Here is a 25,286-nt window from a genome sequence, read left to right as displayed (position 1 = left end):
TTAACTCAAATGAACAAACTTTCTGTTTGACTCCATCATATCGATTAGAAACTTTTTTGTGGTTCTTGGCATGATAGTTTTCGGGCGTAAAGCTTTCTCAGCTTGGGGCTCAGGTCCTAATTAAAGCTGCAAGTAGCAATAAACAGGCCTTCGCTTCAGCACACTCACTGGGACATGTTGTGTGTAGCAAGATTTGCCTCCATAAAAAGACAGATTTGGAGATGAGTTCTTGCTTCACAACGTGAACCAAAGTTGGTTGCAGTACTGCTTCTGACCACTAGACCTGGCCATGATGTTGATTTATCTATCATCTTCAGTCCCAAAGGTAACTGCATTTTTAAAAAAAGATAGTATACCAAGAGTTATGCTTTAACAATGGACTTTATGTAAATATATCAATTATACAATAAAAATACACTGAAACTACAAATACAGGACATAAATCTATCATTTAAAACCCTCAGCAGTGGTCGCCCCACGTGATATTATGTCACCCCAGATGATGTTTTCAAGTTTACTCAAATATAACAGGCCAACAGTTAACTACAGAAACCAAACTGGCCTCTTGTTATGACATGTCCCTCACAACTTTACCATCAAAATACCAATTTGCAGAAAAAACGTATTATTCCCAGTTTTGGGGCGGTCGCCCCACATGATACTCAAAAGTGTTCACTACATAGAAGTAGTTAAAAGATAGATTTATTTACTTATATAAAATAGACTTAGCAACCTTCCAGTTGTTTCCCTGGATCCCTTAGATGTGTCTGGCTGATGCCATAACTTGTCCTTGAGGTGGTTTCAAAATAAAAGTCCCAAAATTGCGTTTTCTTGATGGTCGCCCCGGATGATATTTTATAAAAAATGAAAATCTGGGGACAAAATTGTTTTTATATTATGATAGATGTTTATGGGTAAATGCTTCATATTTTTTTGATGAATGCAAAACATGTTAGAAATGATGCCAAATAGGCAGAGGGATATATTCGAATGGATTTAAAGTGATTTTAAACCAGTTGTTCGAATAGAAGTCAAGGCTTGACGGTCACGCCACATGATGTTTTGAGACTTCAGATAGCAGAAAAATTACTTATAACTAAAATTTTTGGAGAAATTATAGTGGTTCTGTATATGGGAAAAGGTACAACACTTAAATGCTCTCTTTTTATGTATTTTGAGTGTTTTTTCAACAGAAAAAAAATCAGTCGGACCAAAAAAGTGGGCGTCACGTCATTGACCCACTTCCATGTCTATTAACACTATTTAAAAAATGATTTGACTCACACAACACTGCTCCTAAAGAAGTGTTACTGACTTTCTTTGCGAAGGCCTGGGGAAAAGGAAAAGAAACACTGTCACTATCTAATTCAGAGAAGTGACTTCTTTTCATTCCAAGTCTAAAAGTGAATTAAAAATGAAAAAAAATCAAATGTGTAATAAATGATGAGCAAAGAAAAAACACAAATTATATTCTCATAGTTAAAAGTTGTTTGACTCTCTTTTCTTGGTTTGCTTGATGAACCTGTGGTGTTGTTTTTCTTACCTGATGAGGAGTCTTGATGTGGAGATGTGTTGTGATGCCTGCTCTCAGTGAAGTGAAGTGACCGCTCCTGTGTGTGGTTTTTATAGCCGAGGAAAAGCGAAACCAAAACGATAAAACTGAACAACAGCTTTAGGACCATCAGAAGGGAGAGCTTTTCAATTATTTACGACATGTCAAAGTCTCTTTGACAACACCACACTAGCTGACAAAGTTAGTAGTGAGTAGAGAGAGATCTGTGTTTTTCTCTGCTGAAAACGATTTGTGTGATTCATTTTATAGTGATGGTGGACACTGGAGCCTAACTGTCAGACAGAAAAAGGACAGAAAAGCAGAAGAAAAATGAACAGGACAGGACATAACCAGGATTCACTAACGTCACACATTACAATTAATCAATCATTCAATCTTTATTTGTATAGCGCCAAATCATAACAAATGTTATCTCAGGTCTAGACCCGTAAATGTTAATGAAATTATATTAGCAGAAACCCAACATCAAGACAAGATAAGGAGTCTTATCTTATTACAGAGATGTCTTAGCAACGGGCTGCCAGGTGTGCTAAAGAAACAAGCTGCAAAGAGAACAATGACTATAGTTCTGTTGCACTGACTTCATTAGTTATTAAGTATTTTGAGAAAATTACAGTTAATTTTTTTAAATCTGAGGTTAGTTGTTTTTTAGACCCCTTCCAGTTTGCCTACCGGAGTAACAGAAGCACTGAGGATGCCATTATGACCGTGACCCATTTTAACAAATGGAAATGGTGTTTGACCCTCGAGGGGTGGGGGACCATAGGCCTGTGGTCATCCACAATCAAGCCATTCCCCAGGTGCAGTCTTACAAATACCTCTGTGTTTTTATAGACAATGCACTCCCTTGGAGCACACACGTAGCAGACCACAACAATGGCTGCACTTCCTACGCCGCCTCAGACTTCATGGAGTTGACCAGAAATTCATGTTGATGTGTTATAGGGCCGTCTTAGAGAGTTTAATTATTTATTAATTTAGGTACAGCATCACAGCGTGGTTTGGAAACCTGTCTGTTCAACATAAGAATAAATTGCTGGGAACATCATTGGCACTAAAGGTCACTTCTCCATTCAGAGTATGTACGAACAGGCCATGCTGAATAAAGCATGGATGCAAACTAAACAGATTTAAAAAGCCTTTTATACCTATGGGGGTCAAACTAGTCAATGAGCTTGATTGATCAGTGTATTTGAATTTCCAGTTAGCACTCTGTTTTGCACTCAGAAGTCCAAACCTACAGCAAGAGACATGCCAAAGATAAAAGCACTGATCATATTATCATTGTGCCCAGCTGCAGTGTGCTTGGGAGGGGTCATATCCGCAGAGCAGTGATATGAAACCAGCCAATTACTGGAAACAGTAAGTGAAAGTGAAAGCTTCAGACTCAACATCTAAGTGCTGTGGCTGAAGAGAGGAATAAACCTTAAACAAGTGACTATATTAGCAGAATCAAACACATGTGAGTGCATTTAGGGCCTGATCTGCTAAGATCTTAATTAATGAGCACTTAATACACTAAGTGCGTGCAAACTACAACTTTGTTGTTTTATGAAGAATAAAAACACATTTTGAAACTTGATGTAAGCAACAAAACAGAAGTGAAATGCTGAATTTAAAAATGATAGCTCTCAGTGGTACACATTTACTATTGTTTTTCTGGGACACTTGGCACATATCTAAAATCAATGCATTGTCAGCCTGCTGCCCACACGATTGAGGCAATTTAGGTCCTTTATCTTGGAAAAACAAGCTTGGTAGTCTCGAGATAATGACATTCAGCAACTGGTTCAGCAACACAAAACTGTTATTTTATGTTTGCCCTCCTATCTAGGGCAAAATTATTGTTTTAAACCACTTTTAAATAAAGAATTTATAAATTAAATCATGTAAAATATATCAAAAGTTGATCAAGTATGACTGCATTTGGTGTTAATGTTCATCTTAACTGTGATTTAGGTGAACTGCTGTAAGCTAATCCCAGATGTTGGACAGTTCCAGGTTTATAAGTCTGACAGAAACATGGTTTAATTTAATATTTTTCTCCTAAAAGTCAAAGTTTTATTCCAACAAGTCGGAACTTCTAATTTTATGGGTGTCTCCTGTAAAAAGCAGCTTAAAATACAAAAAACCCTGTGAATTTAAGAGGGATAAACATGTTCTTTCGCTCTTTAGTGCTTCGTCATGAGACCACAAGATGGCGCCGGTGACAAACAAGCTTTCATCAGGAGCCCGCGAAGTTATTCATATCCACAACGGTTATCCCATACTCGCTGCCTATAAATGTCTCCAGACCGAGGTAAGCTTACATTTAGTGTTGGATAAATGTTTTCAATCTAGTTCAATAATAACTAGCCTTACCGTTAGCTTTCTGCCACACGAACCTGCTAAAGCCTTCCAGAACGATCCAGGATACCGGTCTATTTACTGGAATGCTCACAGCCTTTCCGTTGCAATAGAACCTTAAGGGATACTAACGGTCGCTTCAGGAATTAGTCAGACCCTAACTGGGGGTCACAGCTTGTTTTAAACTTCAGCTTTTAACCACAAAGTAATGAAGTATTTGGACCATTTCCTCTACGTTTTCTTTGATTTGTGAGTAATCAGGCTTTCACTGACACGTTTAGACTGAATACTTGACACCAATGTGGATAATTTGGTTCATTTTTACAAAAATAAAACAAAACATCGTTTGACTTACTCTCATCGTCCGTTTCGGTCAGAAAGAAAAAGAAAGTCTTGTCTTCTGCTCATCCACAGGTGGCATTTTAAGCTGTAACAACTTATTATCACAAGTAACTCTTTTAGGTGTAGAAATATTCACAAGTTTTATTTTTACTATGATTTAGAAAATCTTGAAAAAGCAGGCCGTCTTATTCAAAATGTAAAAAACATTAAATTTTGAAATACTGTTTGCCTACCTGTTATTTTTTTAGATCTGAGGAGCCTTGAAAAAAAGAAAAAAAAAGATTGTCATCCTTCAATCAGAAATCAAGGTGAGTGAAAAGTTAACTTTAGAATTAACAAGGTTTAATTAGCACTCCCTTTACACTTACACTTTAACACTTTATTTTCTTACTTTTTCAAATATATAGCATGGGCAGTAGTTATTTTTTCATTCCAATTACTTTTGAGATATTACTAGCACTGTTTTGTCATTCATTGTTATTGGTTTTGGGCTCATTCAAAGGTTTGTGACTTTCAGGAAAGTTGCCTCCATGCTTCTGTCTCCTTACTGCCCTCTGGTGTCCAAACCTGAGAACACAGCGTACGGATCTACTTGTTTTACTCAATACTCACTGACTGGTTAGACAGAGTCTCACCTATCTTTCTTTTGCAGAACAGCAACAAGACAACAGCAACCAGCAAAACCACAGTGACAACCACGGTGGGACGGACGTTCGTCATGTGAGAGACGGTGTGTGAGAATGTGGAGGAAGAGACAGAACAAAAGAGAAAGAGGTGAAGGTAGGTTGGGATTTGAAGGAACTGTAATATCTGCGTTTTTCTGTATCCGGCTCCCCGATCTCCGACACTTTGGGACAGATTTTTTTTTTAATTTAGAAAAAGGTCAAACAGGTCGAGAAGCTGGTAGCTGTGAGAGGGGACGTGGTCAGAAACCAGGAAGAAGCAAGAGAGTCGGACAATAATAATAATAATGGAGTTTATTTATAATGCACTTTACATCTGTGGGCAAATTTCAAAGTGTACAATAATAAGAAAACAATAAAAATGATGATAAAGACAATAAAAACAGTCAACAATGAAATCAGCCAGGAAAAGAGTTCAGACTCAGAGCCTGAACCACGACTTAAAAAAACAAAAACTTTTGAAGCAGCTGCTCGGTCTACAGCTTTATCAATCTAAGGTATGATTCATGAATCATTTTATGCTGTTTTTAGATATTTATCATCATCACTCACAAGGAGTAAAAACAACAACCTGTCCCAGAGGAACAACACGATGTGGCTCTGGACAGCGCTCAGGCTTCATCCTCAGAACCAGAGTCTATCAAAGGCATTTTGTAGCTTCATGTTTATTGGTCAAAAAAATTGAAAACAAACTTAAAGCAAACTAACACAACGCTTGTTGTCCCTTTCCCATCAGCAGAAACACCTGCTGACATGACAGCAGTCAATCCAGCTGGACGCAATGGAGCAAGCTGGTTATTTATGCCTAAACTCTGTCAAAACTCACATTTTTCATTGGCACAAATTTTATTGATAATGAAAACAATCAAGACATTTATTGGTTTTGATGCTATGAGGCTATGAAGCTTGTTAGACCGTAAAACTCTGTGATTTAGCCGCACCATTGTTTAAGCCGCAGGATTCAAAGCGCGTGAAAAACGTAGCGGCTCATAGTCCACAAACTACGGTTTCAGTTTGCTTCAAAACGTTTATTTTGATGCTACTACTTTTGTTAAAAAATGGTTGTATCACATTTTAGGTTTTGAGGTTTGACCATAGACACTTACCTATAGATGTACAGCCTGTGTCGTAAACAGGGTAGCCGTCATCACACACACACTCCAGCTGTTTCACTTTCTGCACGCGGTAAATGTTTACTTCATGTCACTGACTCAGTGCTACTGGACTTAAAGGTGTATTTTCAGAACGGCTGTGGCAAAAAAGTGTCTTCTCATGTTGGGAGAAATTAATCTCCCATATAGATTAACCACTACTTGGACTTAATTATGTGTATGCTTTGCCGCAGTAATTACGGTAAAGCAAAATTCATTTCGTAGCAACTTATGATACTGGTGACAGTGATGAAACATTATTCTCATGTATGCACAGAGTGTATGTAGCCTGATAATCATCATTAATCTGTTAAAACTCTCTACAAACCTTCAGTCACAACATAGAGGAAATGAAACAACACACTGAACAAGCAGCTTTTCACCAACATCAACCACTATCCTCTTTTTTTTAAAAGCCACCTGTCATTTTTCTACCTGAGCTGTTTCACTTCATGTTAGGTCCATCATGCTTTTAAAGCCACTGATGGATGTTTTGGGGAACAAATGAACAAAGGCTTTTTCTTAGACCTAACAATTGAACGGTATGACTTGAGCTGCTTTGCCTCTGTATCAACAAACTGACCAAGCGTCCAACTAACCGTCTGTAACTGACCTCTGAGATACGTGGATGATTCACAGCTTGGAGTCAGATCTGTTGAAGACCCATCTCTCCTTGAGATGAAGACATCAAAATCCAAACAGATTTCCTTTATTTTGCAATTTAATGTCAATATTTTGTGTTGTTTATTGTTGTGTGCTTGCACTCTTTTCTGGACTATAAAGCACTTTGGTCAAAATCAAGGGTCAACATCGGGTTTAGAAAAATAAAGCTTAGTTAGCTTAGTTGCTGTTGCTTGAGAATCAACATGAGGCTGGCTGCAGAAAAAAAATCACATACACGCCATGACAAAAAAACAAGTTTTAAAACTTAAAAAAACATAGAATATAATATGAGCCATAGACTGTATATAGAGTGGACAGTATGGCTCCGCCATTTATCATTGTGCGGTTTTGAAGCCAAAATTCCTCCGTCGCAGCCATTGGTAGCAGTTGCAGTCAGGGTCTATGCAGGAGAGACAATGAAGGATTCTGGGAGAATCTGAGTGGAGCTGGGTGACAAAAATGATAATTATTTTTTTTCTTTTGAGAGTCTGATCACTTCCTGACTCTACCTCCCGACATATTTTACGATTCCCGAAAAAATACACGAGAACGGCAGCTGTCAATCATCATTAAACGTTACATAAAGCCTTGTTTTTAACCTCATATAACTAATGAAAACGAAACTTTTCAGAAATAAGAAGACTTGAATACAAGACAGCCAAATGATATCTTCAAATCACCACAACAATCAGACGTAAGAAACATTTCTACGAGGTGTAATAATTTTTTAAAGTTTGCCAAAGCCCATCTGGAATGGCTGGAAAGCCGTATTTTTAAACCTACACTGCAGTCAGTCACCAGGGGGAGCAGTTTTTGTGGAGACCTCACTTCAGGCTGAGCAAGCGGACGACCATTTTTTTTACAGTCTATTGTATGATTGTTATTTAAGAAGATAGTAGGATTGTTTAATTGTCCAATCAGAGACACAGCTAAGCTCACGTGTCTGCTGGGCGCCCTATAGCTGCTGAAAGGAAGCTCAAAGCCCGCATCATATCCAATATGGCCCCCGCCAACGACTGGCTCCACTGCATCAGAAATAGACGGTCACACCATGGAGACTAAGCCCACATTTTGTACAGTTCGTGGTCAAAATTTTTTATAAAGAAGTTGTGAAGACGATCCAGAAAAGCTGGTGTTATTACAGAATAAACAACCCACTCCCCATGAGCACTAGCACCCACAGTCGTGAAGAAAAGACTCTTTTGGAAGGTAATGAAAGGATCTTCTTTTTGACTCCACTTTTCTTTGTTCAAGACGCATTTTTCCCAGAATGCAAAGTGACAAGGTTTTGTATTTATTTGTTGTTTGAAACATGACAACAATCAAACTTTGTAAACTTCTACTTATTTACGATAAATTGGGGAAAAAAAGGATGAGAATGCATGATAGTAAAATTTGCAAAACCAAACGTGTTGTTATTTAATTTGATGGCTAATATTTTCTACGAAACAACATATTTTAACAAAAATAAACTGACCAGATGCTACATTTATAAAGTATAAAAAGTGATATCAATGTATTGGTGCTTAAAGAATCAACAGTTTGGGCAAAATAACAGAAAATATATTGTTATATCATCAGATTAAGAACTTAGTGGGCCAAAAAGGTAAATAAATAAAAATGTGTCCTCAGTCTTTTCACCTGCAGGTCAAACAGTTCACCCCCTCTGCCCTACCACTATCTGTAGCTGCTAACGCTAATGCTAACGTTGGTTTAATGAACTTCTCGTGGTTTTCAAATATAATGACAATTTAATCTTTTAACATAATTTCATTTAAATATATTTCAGTGTCTTATTTAGATGTCTCTTAGTTTAATTGCTTTGCTTTTTCTTGTATCTTTTGTTATAAATTTTATCATTTTTATTTAGCTTTAGTGGTGTGCATTAGCCTCCAAATCCTCTTGACATCATACCAACCATTCATTACAATTACAGTGGCATACCACTCAGTAGATGGACCTCTGCTTTTTATTTGCTAAGTGGTTAAATGAAAGCTATTGTCATCATTTATTTATGTGTGTGTATATATACATATATGTGTGCCAAAATCCAAACTTTTATTTCAATGACCAGGAGATAAATCTTTACCTGGGAAAAAAGATGCATTGAAACATAACTTAAAACACTCAGAAGCTACTTTTGAACAGCTTTGAAAGCTGCAGGCTTTACGTCTGCAGAGTGAATGAAGAGGGGAGGAGTGTTGTGTGAGAAAAGACTTCACTATTTAAGAAGAAGTGTGAAGTTCCTCATTTTCAGTGAAGACGGAAGAGACGCAGCATTCAGACCATCCGAGCCTCCAACATGAGACTCCAACAAACTCTCATCTGCTTCTTCCTCCTCTGTGAGTATTTTCTCTCATCAGCTTTTACTGACATCTTTCTTTAATTACTTTTTTGAATGTAATCTTTAATTTTCAGTGGCTGTTTTAGATATCTGTAGGAGGTAAACTGCAGCTGGAGGGTTTTCTCTCACATCTCGTTTGACAAAGACATGTTGGTTTCTGTGGTTGGACTGGATGTTAATCTTAGAAACAGAGGAAACTGACGGTTCACACATTTACAACTCTACGGGCTGAAACTATGAAACAACTAAACAGAGTTTGCGTTTGTTGTCTGAATTTATTCAGTTTTATTTTTTAAAGTCTTAGCCTATACTTATTTTGCACATGACGTCACAGTTTCAGCCCTTCCCTGTCCAGACTGTAAATGGGACATCACCATACACTACACACTGGTGTTGGATATTTACACATGTCCGCTACTTCCCCGTGATGCTATGTTATCTACGTATTCAACCATTTTTTAGTGTTAAAATAAATGAAGAAAGAAGAAGTGAATCACAGAAAAACAACAGAATGCCTGCCAGCAGTTTATCTCTTTGTACGAGCTGCTTCGCTAACTGGTTTCTGTAATTCATCTGTTGGCTCCTCACATTCACAACTTTCATTCATTCACTTCATTTACAGTGGGGAAAAGAAGAATTGAACGTGTCAACTTTTTTCTCATCACATTTATTTCCAAAGATGCATTTCAAACAAATTTCAAACAAATTTCAAACAAATTTCAAACAAATTTCAAACAAAACGAAAATAAATCACAACGTTCAGGTCCATAAATAATGATTATGGTGAATTAAGTACGATAACACAGGAAAAAAGTATTGAACACACCATGGAAAGGCTGAATACTTTGGCAAGGAAATGCACCATACCACCTGAAATCTGTCAGTAATTATTACTTGAACTTCCAATTAGTGCAAACCAACATCAGCTGGGTTAGAGCAAATTGATGCTCCTATAAAAAAGGTGTTTTTTTCACCAAGCAGTTAAATACCACACACCTCATGATGGGTAAAGGCAAAGAGCTCTCTGAAGACATTCACAACCTGATTGTTGCTCAGCATCAGAACGGAACTGGTTACAGACTTATATCAAAGCACCTGAATATTCCAGTCAGCACCGTTGGGGCCATTATTCACAAGTGGAAGAAGCACCACCTTACCATCAACAGGCCACGCACAGGAGCTCCTTGAAGATTTCTGACCAGGGAGTCAGAAAGATAGTCAGAAGAGTACTCAACGAGCCAAGGACCACCCTGAAAGTGCTCCAGAAAGACTTGGAGGCAGCAGGTACAATTGTTACAGAGAAAACAATAGGCAAAGCACTCCACCACCATGGCCTCTATGGACGCTCAGCCCACAAGACTCCATTCCTCAAGAAAAGGCATGTTGAAGCTGGTTTAAAGTTTGCTAAACAGCATCTTGACAAGCCTGTAGAATACTGGGAGAATGTTGTCTGGTCAGATGAGACCAAAACTGAACTTTTGGGCTGTCATACTACAGACCATGTTTGGAGGAGAAATGGCTCTGCACATCAGCCAAAAAACACTACACCAACAGTGAAGTTTGGAGGTGGAAGCATCATGGCATGGGGTTGTTTCTCATCTCATGGTGTTGGCAAACTTCATATAACTGACGGAGCAATGAATGGAGCCATGTATGGGGAAATTCTTGATCTGAATCTGCTGCCATCCACCAGGATGATGAAGATGAGACGTGGCTGGACCTTCCAGCAGGACAATGGTCCAAAGCACACGGCAAAGTTGACTCTCAAATGGTTTCAAAAAAAGAAAATCAATCTGTTAGAACGGCCTAGTCAATCACCTGATTTCAATCCAACTGAACATTTGTGGAAAGAACTAAAGAAAAGGGTTCACCAGAGGGCAGCAAAGAATATTCCAGATTTAAAGACAATCTGTGAAGAGGAATGGGCCAAAATCACACCTGAGCAGTGTGGGCCATTAGTTCAAACATACAAGAAGCTTCTGGAAGCTGTCACTGCAAACAAAGGCTTCTCCACTAAGTATTAGATGAGTCTCAGTTAGCGTGTTCAATACTTTTTTCCTGTGTTATCGTACTTAATTCACCATAATCATTATTTATGGACCTGAATGTTGTGATTTCTTTTCATGTGTGGATTATTTGAGTTAATACCAATGTCTGGTACAAATTTTGTTTGAATTGCAGCTTTGGAAATAAATGTGATGAGAAAAAAGTTGACGCGTTCATCACTTGTTTTCCCCACTGTAACCACTGAATGAAAGTCTGGAAATTCTTATGTACAAAAAAGATAACCTCAACTTGTTGTAGACATTTTTTCTTCTTTTCTTATCATTCACTGATTATCTTATCATTGGTTTCTCTGTTTAACAGCTCTGAGGGATGGAAGAGCAGCTTTCTTTGAAAAAGATATTGGTGTTCGTACAGGAGCAGAAGGAGGAGACATCAGGGTTGGATGCACCTTCACTTTCTCTGGAAGCAGGAAGACCTTCTGTCGGGGTGACTGTGAAGATGGAGATATTCTTGTTGAAACATCTGGTGTCAGCAATCAGAGTGGGAGATACAGCATTGAATACATAAAAGAGAGTTTCGCAAGTTTTCCACTGATCTATGTGAGCATCACAAATCTGAGAAAGTCTGACTCTGGACGGTACAGCTGTGAGTTGGGCAGAGAGTGGGCTCCAGACGGCAGTCTGACATTTGAGCTCCAAGTCACAGACGGTGAGTTTTACTCCTCAGTCTTTGACAATTACAAGCTGCATATTTCTTTTTACCATGAACCCTGATTAAAACACTTACAAACCAACAGTTCATATCCGACATGTGTCAAAGATGGAGAGTCTTTTTCTGTAACTAACTTAATATAATCAAACAGCTCCAACCACGACTAAACCAAACTGGACTCCCCGACGTTTTTCAGCATCAACCTCCACGACGATCAGGACAACATGGACTCACAGATCCACTTCAGTGAGCCCCACAAACTCAACAGCCTCCCCTAAGACCACCAACGGGTCAGAGAAACAACCTTTAGCTTCAGATCCAGGTACGTTCACAAAATTATCAATCATAAATCTGTGTATTAAAATTTTTTAAATTCACTCTTAACTTTTAGCCATCACAGAGATGTTTTTACTCCTGCTCTGCAAGAATCTGAAAAACAAAAAAAGTGTAACCCCATCTTCTGTTTATGGCAGGTCCTCTTCTGTATTTGTCTCTGCTCCTGGTCCTCCTCATCGTCATATTCTCTGTGATTCTGCTGATTTATTGCAAGAGGAGAGCCCGTAAACCCAAAGCTGAGGCTGCAGGTAAAACACACACAGGATGAAACGTCGCAGACAGATGAAAGTTACCAACAACAACGACTCAGACAACAAACCCCAGGAGATACAGATACTCTCAGAAGTCTGATAATCGTTAAAAATCACTGTCTTGTTTAGATTTTTAGCCCCAGTTTTGCTTGAATTTCAGCATTATGAGCGACTAAATGTTATCAAACAGCAACAAGACAGACAGACAGAGAGAGTTAAAGGGCATATTGCAGGTTAGATTTTTTTTCTGGATTAACACTTAACATTGTCTGATTATGGCAGTAAAATAAGTCAGTCATTGATTTTATATGTTATTCAACAAAAAAAGGCCTAAGTTAGAGGAAGAAGTGTCTGTTTTCAGTAAAGCTTTTTAAAACTCTTTTTTTCAGCATCGCATCATTTGACGTAACAAAAGGGACTCGCACTCCTTTGCTCCGCTTTGAGCTAATGTGAAAAACAGGTATTCACGAGTGAGATCGGGCATTTTAGGTTATAGTTATTGTGTTTCTGCCAAAGTATTATTTAATTTGACCGCTGATTAAGAGGATTCAGATGTGTTTGGATGGATGGATGCAGAAATATTAGCTTAACAGCCCATCGAGTCCACTTTTTCAGACTCAGTGAGTTAGTTTTTCTGCTTGTATCCGTTTTGTGCAGCTGACAAGACGGGACTTTATTTCTGCATTGGTCACAAAAAACGCAGTCGCCCATGGTGCTCATTTCTCAACAGGAAGATTGATATGATAGAGTTTGTTTTATAAAGTATATAGATGGAGTTCAGAGTGGGATACCGGAGCCGGGTGAAACTGACGAGGCTGCTGTGCAGCTTCACCAGCAGCAGCAGCCTCCAGCACGGCTCCCGGTGACAGACGTAAACAAGGATTGTCAGAGACGCAGCCCGAGATTCAACCCGACAGAAACGTGAGCTAAGCGTAGCTAAGTCTTGATTTTCTGACTCTAGATCACCGGATAAACCTCTCTGTCTCTCTAAGGGCTTTTTCATGACGGCTCGGAAGCACGTTGCTTTACAATTAGCACTTACACCTTCTACTTATGCTTTGAAGTCAGTGTATCTGATTTCAAGCTTTGTATATGTTGATGTGAACACAGCATTAGGCTACATATCACGAGCTAACAGCGCTAACTCAAACTCTTACTAAAATGTCTCCAGGAGACTCTGTGGTGTATTAATTTAAGAATTTCTATCAGTTTATTGTTTTCGTTGTTTTCCAATTCCAATCAATTTCTTCAAAGTTTTCTTTAACCTGTGATATGCCTTTTAACAAAGATTCAAATAAGCTGAATTCAGCCAAATACTGATTCCTGAACTTAACATTGTTCTTATTTTTAGCTCTACTTGGTGTCCTTTTTCAGCTGCCCTCCTTCTTCAGTCTTTAGCTTTCAGGCCTTGTTTCTGCCAAAAGTGGGTTAGGGTTGGTTTCGTTAGTGATAATTACAATGAGAAATTTTCGTTGACAACCCGTTATTGCATAACAAATGATTCACCCATGATAAAAACTCTGATTAACGCAGGTTTTGTTTTCGTTGCCGTGACACTGACTTACTGGAAAATGTTCCTCAGACGTTCAATTCAATGGTATTTCTCCTAAGTTAGCTGAGTTAGTAGTGTAAGCTTGGTCACTTCAAGTCCTCACCTCCTTCATGAGTTTTCTCTCACCTTCATTGATGATTTTAACCTCTGCCGTGCATTAGGAAAAAAACATAGATGCCAATTCTGTGGGTGCTTCAGGGCACCAACATGTGTCAGTCATGTCAAAGCAGTGGCCATTACTTTTCAATCAGTCAATCAAAACTTTATTTATAGAGCACTTTTCATACAAAAGATGTAACGCAAAGTGCTTTACAGTGCAGTTAAAAATAATCAAACATGTCCACCCAACCCTGAAACCCACGGTAAACACTCGCACACACACTCACCCAGAGCAACATACACACATGCACGCACAAGCACACACACATACACATATGTAGATGAAGCTGATGAAGTTGAGTACAGATGAAGAGATGGAGGAAGCACCTTTAGAGGAGCCCGAGCACAGGCCCCAGGGAAGGGGTGTAGTGGACACCACCCGCCACCACGGGCCAGTATGACAGGCCCCTGCAACCACAGCCGACCATCACTCCCAGTGCAGAGGGCTCCTCAGAGGAAACACTGGGGGGAGCTAGAAATACCAAAGGGAGAAAAAAATGTAAAGTCTAAAATATGAATAAGACAAGACTAAAAATAGTAAAGGTATATACAGGTACATAAAGATAAACATGAAATAAGAAACCTAGGATACTTTAAAGAAACAAATAAATACCAACCAAAGGCTAAGCTAAAAAGGTGGGTCTTGAGCCTGTTCCACATTACACAGGTGGAGGCTGCAATAGTAAAAAGATGCCTCCCTGTGAGTGTCCTGACTTTGGGGATCACAAGGAGCCGGCTGCCAGAGGAGCGCAGAGTCTGTGAGGGTTCATAGGGTAAAAGCAGTTCTGAGAGATAAAAAGGCCCTAGACCGTTAAGAAACTTAAAAACAAGTGAAAGAACCTTAAAATTGACCCTTTTCTAGTGTGTGTGGCTGTAAACTTTCTTTTATTAATCGTCTCCTCAAATCTCCAGGCTAAGCTAAGCAGTAAGAGCAGAACTCTGTAAACTGTTGCAGAAGCTGATAACTGTCAGATTAGCATGTCCTAATTTATAGCATCAACTTTCAGAACCACAGACAGCTCCGTTCTTGATGGCTTTAAGGACAGCTCACTGTCCAGCTATCTAGTCTCTGGAGAGCTTTCTTGTAGCCTAAACTGTATTCTCTCTGTCCACTAGAGCCTGTTGCATTGGTTAAATGGCACAAGAAGAAAAAAACACGTTGGAGTCTGGCCTAAACTATGAACTAAGATACTACAGAAAGAAAAAGACCAAAAGAGTGAAATGGTGTTGATTTAACTCTTAATACAACCTGAATATCAATCTCTGACCTGAAACATGAACAAAGTCAAAGAAAAAACTAAAATGTGTCCGAAGCTAACAGTATTTTCACCTAAAAACTGAAACTAGGACTTCCTCTAAACCAGCTGCAGAAGTGAACCCTGCTTTTCACACCTCTGTAATAAAGATTCTTGTCAGTAGCAGGATGATTACAGCAGATTAAATCAGTCATGACTCTTGGTTTGGTTTATGCTCACTTGTGGTTAGTGGTGCTGACGAAACCAGTTCCTGTGAACATGTGAAGGCGTTTCATGTTCAAGCCAGAATAGATTCAGCGATTTAAAACATTTTCCATGAGGTTCATCTGGGTAACAGAAGTCTAACATGTTACCAGCTGATAAAAACAGTTGGTACCTGAGTTGTTGTTGCTAGCTGCTAACTTTTTGGTGAAAATGTCTGTTCGGTTTCTCTTTGACTGGACTTAACGTTTGAAATGATTTGTGTTTTAGGATCTCCCATTAAAACAGAGTACGCTGACATCTCAGGGGTGAGTCTGAGTAGTTCAGGAACTTTACTTTTATAAATGTTTGTGAACCTTTGAGTGAAACAGGGTTTTTGTTTTGTCTTCCTGCAGACCAACAGAATCTACGAGGAAATCAGAGAGGACGAACTGAACAGATCTCCTCCTCGGGACATTTCCACAGTTTACACATGCGCCAAATTTACCAAAACATATGACGTTCAAACCACAGACGAGTACAGCCTGGCAGGTCCCCAGGTAAGGAGTCCTGAAGTAAGGAGGAACTGAAGCAGGCTTTGGTTTAAGGAACAGCCTTTTCAATAAATTCACCCAGAAGACTTAAAAACTGAGGTTTTAATGAGGTCTAATCACCTTTTCAAGGCAAGTTTGTGACCTTATCTCATGCTTCCAGCTTCTGTTGTTTCAAACAGGAAGTGTGGTGGAGAAGGGTGAACAGAGAGTAGGTGCTGCAGTATGTTCTTTTAAAAAGTTATAAAGACCTTGTACCTTGGTGCTTTACCAGTGTTCTGAGATCTGATGGTTTTTGGGCAAGAGGCAAACTTCAGCAAATTAAACCGAAAAATTAAACCCCCAGGTCGGAGTGTGGGACGGAGAAATTAGTGATTCAGACTGAATTTGTTTTTTTTTTATCTTTGCTGTGAAAATCAGATTTCTTTTGAATGGGTGTTTGTGTGGTTTCCAGTGCGTCTGGAGCCAGCCCCAAGTGGACACTTGGGGAACTGCAGCTTCATTAACAGGTCGAGGCCTTCATGATTTTAGAAAGTGTCCTGAGATAATGTTATCATTTGGTGCTTTATAAAGATTGATTAGTTGTTGAGTTGGTTGATTTCTAAAGACTGGAGATGACAACTTAGGGGCCGTTTACACGACATTGGTTTTAGGGTGAAACACAAAAGTTTTGTTGCGTTTTAACCTTGCGTTTACACAAAAACATCGTTTTAGCCAACCTAAAACACAACTTTTGAAAACATCCTCGAGAAAACGAGTGAGATTTTTCTGAAACGCTGCCAACACCATTGCCATGTAAACAGTAAGCCGACGTTTTCAGCAGACAAGACAGTTGTAGCGCCAACTACAGGCCTGGCATGCTTTCTACAGCATTCTTAGTCTCAGTTTAAGGGTTTTCGGATGAAAACGGGGCATTAAAAAGTTTTTGGACAGCCGTACATTTTCCGTTGTATTAAATACTAAATGAAAAATCAGTTGATATTTCTTCATTACTTTGCTTAAGTTCATTGTTAAAGTCTTACCTGTGCTCGTTGATGTGTGTTGCATATTTCACCTTAAGAAACCAAAAGTTGTTGGTCAGGACACAACTTTTCAACAATTTTAACAAAAATTGAGCGTTCATCATTCTCAGTACAAAAATAATACTTTACTTTTGGAAGATAGAGAACACCATTTTATCTGCTGATTTTTTAACCTCTTTGTTCCAGACTGAAGACGACTCGAGTAAACTCCCCTACTCTATGATAGATTTCTCCAACAGCCCTGCTGCCCCGCACAACAGCGCCCCCTCTGGAGGAGTCATCTACTCTGTGCCTCGAGCGGACGCTAGCCCAGAGGACGCTCTATATTCTACCGTGACTTTGCATTAGCTTAGCTAATTAGCTAAGCTTAGTCTAAAGTTAGACTCCTGTCTGCACTGTAACATTTAATCAATCGCTCTAAGTCAGGGTTATGTTTTCTACTCTTCTTAAGTTAAGCTTTCCTTTGAATAAGAATTTAAAGTGTTATTAAAGGTTTTTTTGCGTAATGATGGTTGTAATTTTAAGCACAAGTTACAAGCTAACGTTAAGTTATTTGGGATCTAATTTATTGTCAAACATTTTCATCCAGAAGTATTTCAAAAGTCAAAGCAGAGTGATTTAAAGTGAAGTTTGGATATGTTATGGTAAAACAAATGATTTTAGAGTTTATTCAGTCCTTTTTTGTATAACATCATCTCTTTTTACCAGATGTTACTTTGGTTTCATTCCCTCACAATCTCCCAAAGTGAAGCTTATGTCTGAGTTCAGTGAATTTGCACCTCACATTTATCCCCAGCTATTCTAAAGCCAAATAGAGGACGTTAAAGTGAAGTAAAGATGTTTCTATAAGCTGTTTGTGTTTATAGCAGAAATATATAAGCTTGTGTTGCCTCTGGAGTTTGTACTTATTTAGTAATTTGCCCTAAATGTTTTTGTTTGTCATCATGAAAACATCAGCCTGTACAAGTCAAACTCCAGATTAAAACTCCTGATGCTTCGATGCCGTTATTTATAAACATAAGCCTGCGTTTGTTATTGATGCATCCAGGGGGGTGTTCCACGAAGCTGGCTAAAGAAGGCCGGGCCATCGCTGGTAAGCGTGGGTTGAATATGTGGCCACTTTAATCTTAGCTGCAACTTGTTCCACTAACCGGGCTCAGCAGATTTTCAGAGACGTTTAATTAAAAAAAAAAAAAAATATATATATATATATATATAAATATATATATATATATATATATATGTATATATATATATATATATATATATATATATATATATATATATATATATATATATATATATATACATATAAATATATATATATATATATATATATACATATATATATATATATATATATATATATATATATATATATATATATATATATATATATATATATATATATATATATATATATATTGTTATGTGATGGTGGTATCCACTATTTTACATGTCGGCCTAACTCATGTTCTTTATTTGACAAATATAAATCTGTTCTCCATAAATATAGCAGCAACATAGGTAACACCTAAAACCAAAGTAGGCAATCTTGGACAAAATTGGGCTACTTCATTGTGATAATTCATCAAACACTGAATAAAACAGTAGAAAAAAACATGCATAGAGGAGATGACATTTGTTTTGTTAGGGATGATAGTGATACAGTGCTCTATACCTAAATAAGGGGGAAGACACAAAGTTATCTCACTATTTTAAATCACCTTTACATTATCATCATGATCAGAATGGACCACTGTTAAAAAGGTATTTCTGTGGTGAATTGTGGCTGTTGTCACCTTTTATATCATAAGACAATTTGTGCTTTTATTCTGTTATATGTTGACTGTACTTTGAGGGTGACAGAAGAAAGAAAATCAGATATTTTCAAATAGTTACCACGGGTGGAATCGCCACTTCGCCGGAAGTAAAACACAAATTACTGCGAGTCTTCGCTCTGCACTCTACCCACTCTCTCACTTTTCTGCATTAAGAGTAAACAGTGTAGTATCTGACATGTCTTGATTCATGGTCATTCTGGTCTAGTTTACCTGGGGTGGTGCACCTGTCAAAGGATAACGCTAAGGCAAGCTCAGGGAGGACAGAAACCCCCTGTGGAGCTGAAGCGCAAAAGCTCGCTTGATCTTGATTTTCCTGTGAAAGCGGGTCCTCACCATCCTTCTGACTTTATCGGTTTTAAGAAGGAGGTGTCCGAAAAGTTACCAAAAAGTCTCAATATATTTGTTCAGAAGCCTGTTGGACCTTCTCTGAGACGCAGCTAAGGTAAGCTAAACCGTTAGCCTGACCGGGACCAGGCTTGTCGCCCTGGCTTATTTACCATGGTTACCAAGCCACGCTAGCCCTAAGCCTCGTTTGTGGAACCTAACTCTCACTAAAGTTAGCGAGGGTAACTGGAATAAGCCAGGCTTTTTTTCACTCAAGACAATTAGTAGGAAGCTAAGTGATGAGGTAATGTATTATTTGTAACGTAACATCGACTGCACTTTGAAAACTCTGACTTGTGGCCCTTAGCTAGCTTACAAACAGTGAGCGGTCATGAAGTCAAGTTAGGCCCACATCTCTTTTTTTCATGTATCTGATTTAACCAATGTCACATCTTTTTTGTCACTGATGCTCGCTCTGTTCCATACCTCTGGAGGTCTTTGCTGATGCTCCCCCTGCCGAGGCTTTTCATGCACATAAAAGAGATGGGGGGATGTGTGCTTTGTGGGGTTGTTCTGTGTGGGTTTAGCTGCTGCTCTTCCTGCTTTGGGTTTTTATGTAAGCACATGTCAGACAGAGGAGGTGTGCTCTCCCCGCCTCAGGTTGTGGCATTCCACATAGGCACATGGAAGGCAGGGTGCTCCCAGAACAGCCATAGCAACAGATTATACTGATAGCGTGCAGACTGTTACTTCTTTTGGCTTCTTAGATGTTAGCTCTTTTAGCTAGCAAAGCTCTGCATGTAGAGTTTCTCCATCTGAAACAAAACTTCATCAAATCTTTTTGATAATCCTGTTGAGTCTGGGATATGAATGTTGATTTGGCTTTTTCTGTCCCATAAACAGATCAGTTTAAAGAATAATCAGTGTTGTTTCTTTATACGCCAAGTAGAGGAATCAGGAGAAGACTAATGTTTCACATCCAGTTAAAACTCCTCACAGTGCCACTAAAATTCTAAAACCTGAATCTTTTTTGATGTTGTGAGGAAATCTGAAAACAAGTTCACGAGATGCTTTAACTGGCTTTTTCTTTTTGGCCTAACGAGGCGGAGAGTTCAGACAGAGAGGTTAGGAGGAGGGACTCAACCGTTTGTTAACAAAGGAGTCACTAATAAAGAAGTGAAGACAGGGAGAGGGGGTGTGAAACTATCAGAGACACGAACATGAGAGTTTCCCACAGTTTGATCTTCTTCTTCCTCAGTGAGTATACTCTAATTTATCTTTAATTTTCTCTTTATATCTGTATAATCAGATTAAATCTATTGTATAGGCCAGCAGGTGTGAAAACATTGTTTTACAGTTTTTCAGTTGGGAAATTTAACTTAAAATCACTTAAAAAACAAACACACGGAAGTGAAATGCCTCTTTTTCTGTAGATAATTTGATTTCTGTTAAATGTGAGACTAAATGATTTCTTCGTGTCGACTGTCTGGAGCTGACTCTGTTAAATCTTTAAAACTAAAGAAATCTAATCTGAAAGTGACAAATCTTCACTCCTGGATAATTTGCAGCTTTCCAGACCACACTGTTTAATCTCTAGCATCGCTTTTGTACATGGGAGAGACTTGAGAGCTGTGCACCTGACTTGGCATGTTAGCACAAGCTAATCACGGGTGTTTGACACATACCTGGTTAGCAGAAAGTTAACTCGCATTGTTCTTCGTCCTGTGCCACTCTCCAAGTTCCTGAAAGTGAGTGAAAGTCGAGCCAACTATCGTAGCTGCCCAGATACGTCCCAACACAACCAAAACATCAACATCCAGGCAGAGGAGGGGGTTGAGGCAGACACAGACACTGACACACATGAATAGAGGCCCAGAAGTGACAGTTGAAGATTATTCCTCTAAAAGTCCTGCAGACTCCAAATTTTTCAATTTTATTTTGTTGTCATTACTTCAATTAGCACTTTTGGATTGTTCTGATGTACTAAAGGATCTTGTAGAAATGGGCTCATATCTCTTTTAGCCTGTTTACCTGACTCTCTGCCAGTATACACCTGAAGGATTCTGTCTAAATGCTTCCATGTGTCATGACTATCACTAAATCAGTTCATGTGTGCATCTTTTTTATTTTTTGTCTCTTTGCTAATTTAGTAAAACTATCGGCCTACAGAATCTTAGAGAGAACAGAGCTAACGGCTAACTGTGGTTTCTCTGTTTAAAAGCTCTGAGGGATGGAGGAACAGCTCTCTTTAAAACAGATATGGGTGTTCGTACAGGAACAGAAGGAGGAAAATTCACAATGATATGCATCTTCAATATCCCTGGAAGCAGGAGGGTCTTCTGTCGGGATGACTGCGTAGATGGAGATATTCTTGTTGAAACATCTGGTGTCAGCAATCAGAGTGGGAGATACAGCATTCAATATGAAGAAGGACATTTATCAACTTCTCCACTGATTGTTGTGAGCATCACAAATCTGACAAAGTCTGACTCTGGACGGTACAGCTGTAAGATGGACAGAAGTTTGTCTCCAGATTCATTACAAACTTTTGAGCTCAAAGTCACAGACGGTGAGTTTTTGTTTCTCTTTGTTTGCTGCCAAAGCTTCAGATAACTCAATTCAGTTCAAAGGGCTATAACATATGTTAGCATTGCTGAAGCTTGAGTCTAAATCAAGCACAAATCTACATACAGTTAAAGAATACTAATGATTGAATGTTGAAATAACAGAGCTGGCACGCAGATGGCTTGGTGGTTTAGGTCGCCCCCCATGAGTAAGTTCTTGAGTAGGGGGAGGCTGGGTTCAAATCTAGCCTGTGGTCTGTCCCCTCTAGAACAGAATAGAATAGAAAATACTATATTTATCCCCGAGGGGAAATTCAGGAGTCACCGCAGCAATTAAGAAAACAAAAGTGAGAAAGTGTATAGAAAGTGCAAAAAGCCCCATAAGAAAATAGATGCTGACAGCTTGTCCATCATTGTCCAGTCAGCCAGCCTCCACCTCCACAGGGTCCAGGACTGAGCTTCTTCAGCAGTCTGTTCAGTCTCTGTCTCCTGGATCCTGTCTGCTCACAGCAGGTGAAGCTCTTCCAATGTGGCGTTAGTGTCTGGTGTTAGCTCTGTTAGCCATGTCTGTGAATAGCATGATGCTACTCTGTCTTCTGGTGTTCCCTCTGTTGCTGGGTTAGCACAGCTAGCTCGTCCATCTTATTGGAGATAGATCTTACGTTCCCAATAACGATGGATGGAAGGACAGGTCCATGTCATCACTTCTTAGCTCACACCTGAGAACCAGCACGCCGTCCTCACCTCCTTCTCCTCACCTTGTGGGAAAACATCAGGCCTAGCACCAGTTAGCATTGACATGCTACAGACTGCTAACAGCGGATTTTACATGTAAACAATACGGCCATGGTTACATGTAGGATCTCCAGACAAACATAGGAGCAAAAATAGTAAAAATATCACTGAAGACAAAACCAGTTTGGTGTCCATGACCAACAAATGAGCCATACAAAGTAATGATCCACTCCAAATGCCAAAATGACAAAAAAGAGACAAAAAAATGACAAGAAACAGACAATCATCCACATAAAGGTATGAATAAGCCCCCAATAACAAATAACATAGCTGTGCAGTTTAGCGTTTTGTTTTTTTAAATATAAGAAGAAAGAGCAGAAGAGAAAGAAAACGATAATAATCGTAATAAGTGATTGCACTTAATGAACTGCATTAAGCACAATTATAAATCACTGAGTCTGTACATGGTCAAAGGTTTCCTCAGCTGTGGATCAGTCACTGTGCTCAGATATTCTCAAACTGATTCAATCTGACTCTTTCATACAAACAGTATCTCCTGATGACATGTTTCACAGCTCCAACAACAACCACCACCAAACCAAACTGGACTACCCAACGTGTTTCAGCATCAACTCTGTCAATCTTTGTTATGAAAACAACGCCACCTGCTGCTCCAGGTACGTTTACCTATTCCACCTGAATCTGAACTACACCAGGGAGTTTTTCCTTCTACAACAGCCTTTTTTTAGAAATGAAGATTATAAGACGTGGTGACTTTCCTTCTCCTTAGTTATAAGAAAATGTTTTAAAAAGTTTGTAACTTTGCAGTTATGTACATGAATGATTTATCATATTCTTAATGATTTATTCTCATTTCCTGAAACCATTTTCAGCAGAAACCCCATCAGCCCCAGCACCAACAGTGACACTGTCTACATCAGCTGCCACTCCAGATACATTTACCTGTTTCCTCTGAGACGGAAACGACTTTAGAGAAATTTAATGAGCTCTACTTAAACTAACTAGACAATTTCCACAGAAATCGTGAGAGGGGCTCTGGCTTTCATCACACACAGTAAAACAGCTCAGAAACATTGGAAAGATGTCGCTGGACATTGTTTTAGAATGACGTTACAAAACACTTCAAAACATTTCTAATTTCTGATTTAACTGGGGTCAAAATGACCTGAGGCACAGTTATATACTACTCTAGTGTTAACAAACACATGTGTTTTTCTGTCCCTCACTGACCTCATCTGTAAGTATACACAGCTGTGTGGTTACCATGGTGATGATGATGTCACAATGGGTGTGATGCGTCAATGGAACTTTGGAACTCCTTTGTGCCATTGATCTAAAGCAGGAGTGTTGGGTCATACATGGGTCTGAAAACCCTGCATTTATGCCGACACCCTTAGGGCTAGAAGAAAAATAATAGCATTGTGAAAATCTAGAGACTCTGGTGAGCCTGATGATGTGTTTTCCAAGTCTGTAGAGCGAGAAATGAGGACAGGACGGCGATCTACAAATGTTGTTACGAATGGAGCTTAGGAGAAAAAGTGGCTTAGCTATAACATTACCACAGACTACAGGAAAATGTGTGTTTCTCCCACATTGGGGCATTTTTTGGCAAAACAGTAGAATTTTTTGGTAAAATACTCCCTTTGTAACAAGCAGGAGAAGCCTATGAACATTTTAATGTATTTTTTATTTTTCTACAGTGAAGATTTGGGAAGTTACAACAGTTTGTTCAAAAAGGTTGTAACATCTCAGCAGCAGCCTCCTTCACTCTAGCTGAAGACGTTTCGCACTCTAGGAGCTGAGATTGGAGGGCAAAATCTGAAAAGTTGATGTTGCTTGAACAGTGAAATCTCAAAAACTGTAAAAGATATCTAAAAGTTAGGTCATATGTGAATAGACCAAAGTTTTGTGAACACTTTAAAGCAAAAATGGAGTCTCTAAGTGGAAGTATGCTGAAGTTTTAGCATCTCAAAGTACAGGAAAATTCAGGGTGGAGAGACGAAGATTACCATTCAGTCTCTATGGGACTCTTTTTTTCGTCGTTTTTCGAGAATAGCGCAGCCAAAATTTTGCGAAATAATTAAAAAAGTCAGAGCACAAAGATCCTGATCAAACCGCACATTTTCATGTATAATTTGTGGGAGTTTTCTCAAAGCCCTAGGAGGAGAAACAAATCAAAATGTGCTCGTCCCACGTTAAACTTCTGATCCTCTGCTCAAACAGCTTCAGCTTCTCCTTTCTACGTCCGGCTGGTTCTGGTCATCCTGATCATCTTGTCTTCATCAGCTCTGCTCATATTCTGCACGAGGAAGAGGAGGAGCCAAGCAGAAGGTGAGGAAGCACACAGGAAAAGCAGACTGAGGGTCCAGATTGAGAGACTTTAAACAGGTGGTATGGAAAGCTTCCCTCATCTTCTCTTTCTTTCCAGATCCTCATGTGGAGCTGGATTATGTTAACGTCACAGAGGTGAGTGTTGGAGAAAAGCTGGAGCTTCATCACTGTTTTTAAAAGCAGCCCATAAACCTTGTTCTTCTTCTGCAGGGCCACCAAGTGTATGAGGAGGTGGGAGAGGAGCAGAGACAGGGCAGATCTCCTCCTGAGGAAACGTCTTGACTTTATTCTTTTCCCTCTTTCCCAGACAAACTCTGACTATTCATGTTTTTACAGCTCA

The 25,286-nt window shown here is 39.0% G+C and overlaps 2 protein-coding genes and 1 long non-coding RNA gene across 5 annotated transcripts in view; 2 read left to right on the top strand and 1 right to left on the bottom strand.

Annotated features, from left to right (window-relative positions):
- Positions 1 to 25,286, top strand: part of LOC141799765 (uncharacterized) — a 47,881-nt gene that overhangs the window by 12,023 nt on the left and 10,572 nt on the right. Inside the window, exons 2-5 of one of the 3 annotated variants that reach the window (XM_074682120.1) lie at positions 3,749 to 3,872; positions 4,510 to 4,569; positions 4,779 to 4,841; positions 4,914 to 5,041. In XM_074682120.1, the coding sequence (XP_074538221.1) occupies positions 5,002 to 5,041 (40 nt within the window). In that variant the 5' untranslated portion in view covers positions 3,749 to 3,872; positions 4,510 to 4,569; positions 4,779 to 4,841; positions 4,914 to 5,001. The remainder of the gene's footprint in view (positions 1 to 3,748; positions 3,873 to 4,509; positions 4,570 to 4,778; positions 4,842 to 4,913; positions 5,042 to 25,286) is intronic. The other 2 variants (XM_074682121.1, XM_074682119.1) reach the window with 2 other exon arrangements.
- Positions 1,284 to 4,306, bottom strand: LOC141799766 (uncharacterized). The gene is made up of 3 exons (XR_012599261.1): positions 4,275 to 4,306; positions 1,544 to 1,610; positions 1,284 to 1,330 (listed from the first exon to the last, which is right to left on the bottom strand). It is a non-coding gene; the product is annotated as an uncharacterized LOC141799766 (long non-coding RNA).
- On the top strand, positions 9,031 to 25,228 carry LOC141799925 (uncharacterized). Its single transcript, XM_074682349.1, has 11 exons — positions 9,031 to 9,100; positions 11,470 to 11,817; positions 11,972 to 12,142; positions 12,294 to 12,404; positions 15,846 to 15,883; positions 15,971 to 16,114; positions 17,314 to 17,460; positions 23,145 to 23,271; positions 24,839 to 24,946; positions 25,044 to 25,081; positions 25,157 to 25,228. The coding sequence occupies exons 1-11, from the start codon at positions 9,061 to 9,063 to the stop codon at positions 25,226 to 25,228; spliced, it is 1,344 nt and encodes a 447-aa protein (XP_074538450.1). The 5' UTR covers positions 9,031 to 9,060.

Source organism: Halichoeres trimaculatus, unplaced genomic scaffold, assembly GCF_033239565.1.
Source record: "Halichoeres trimaculatus isolate MK-OKI-2021-1 unplaced genomic scaffold, fHalTri1.1 fHalTri1_scaffold_11, whole genome shotgun sequence".
Taxonomy (NCBI): domain Eukaryota; kingdom Metazoa; phylum Chordata; class Actinopteri; order Labriformes; family Labridae; genus Halichoeres; species Halichoeres trimaculatus.
Note: the sequence above shows the minus strand (reverse complement) of the source record. Positions and strands in the feature narration are given on the sequence as shown.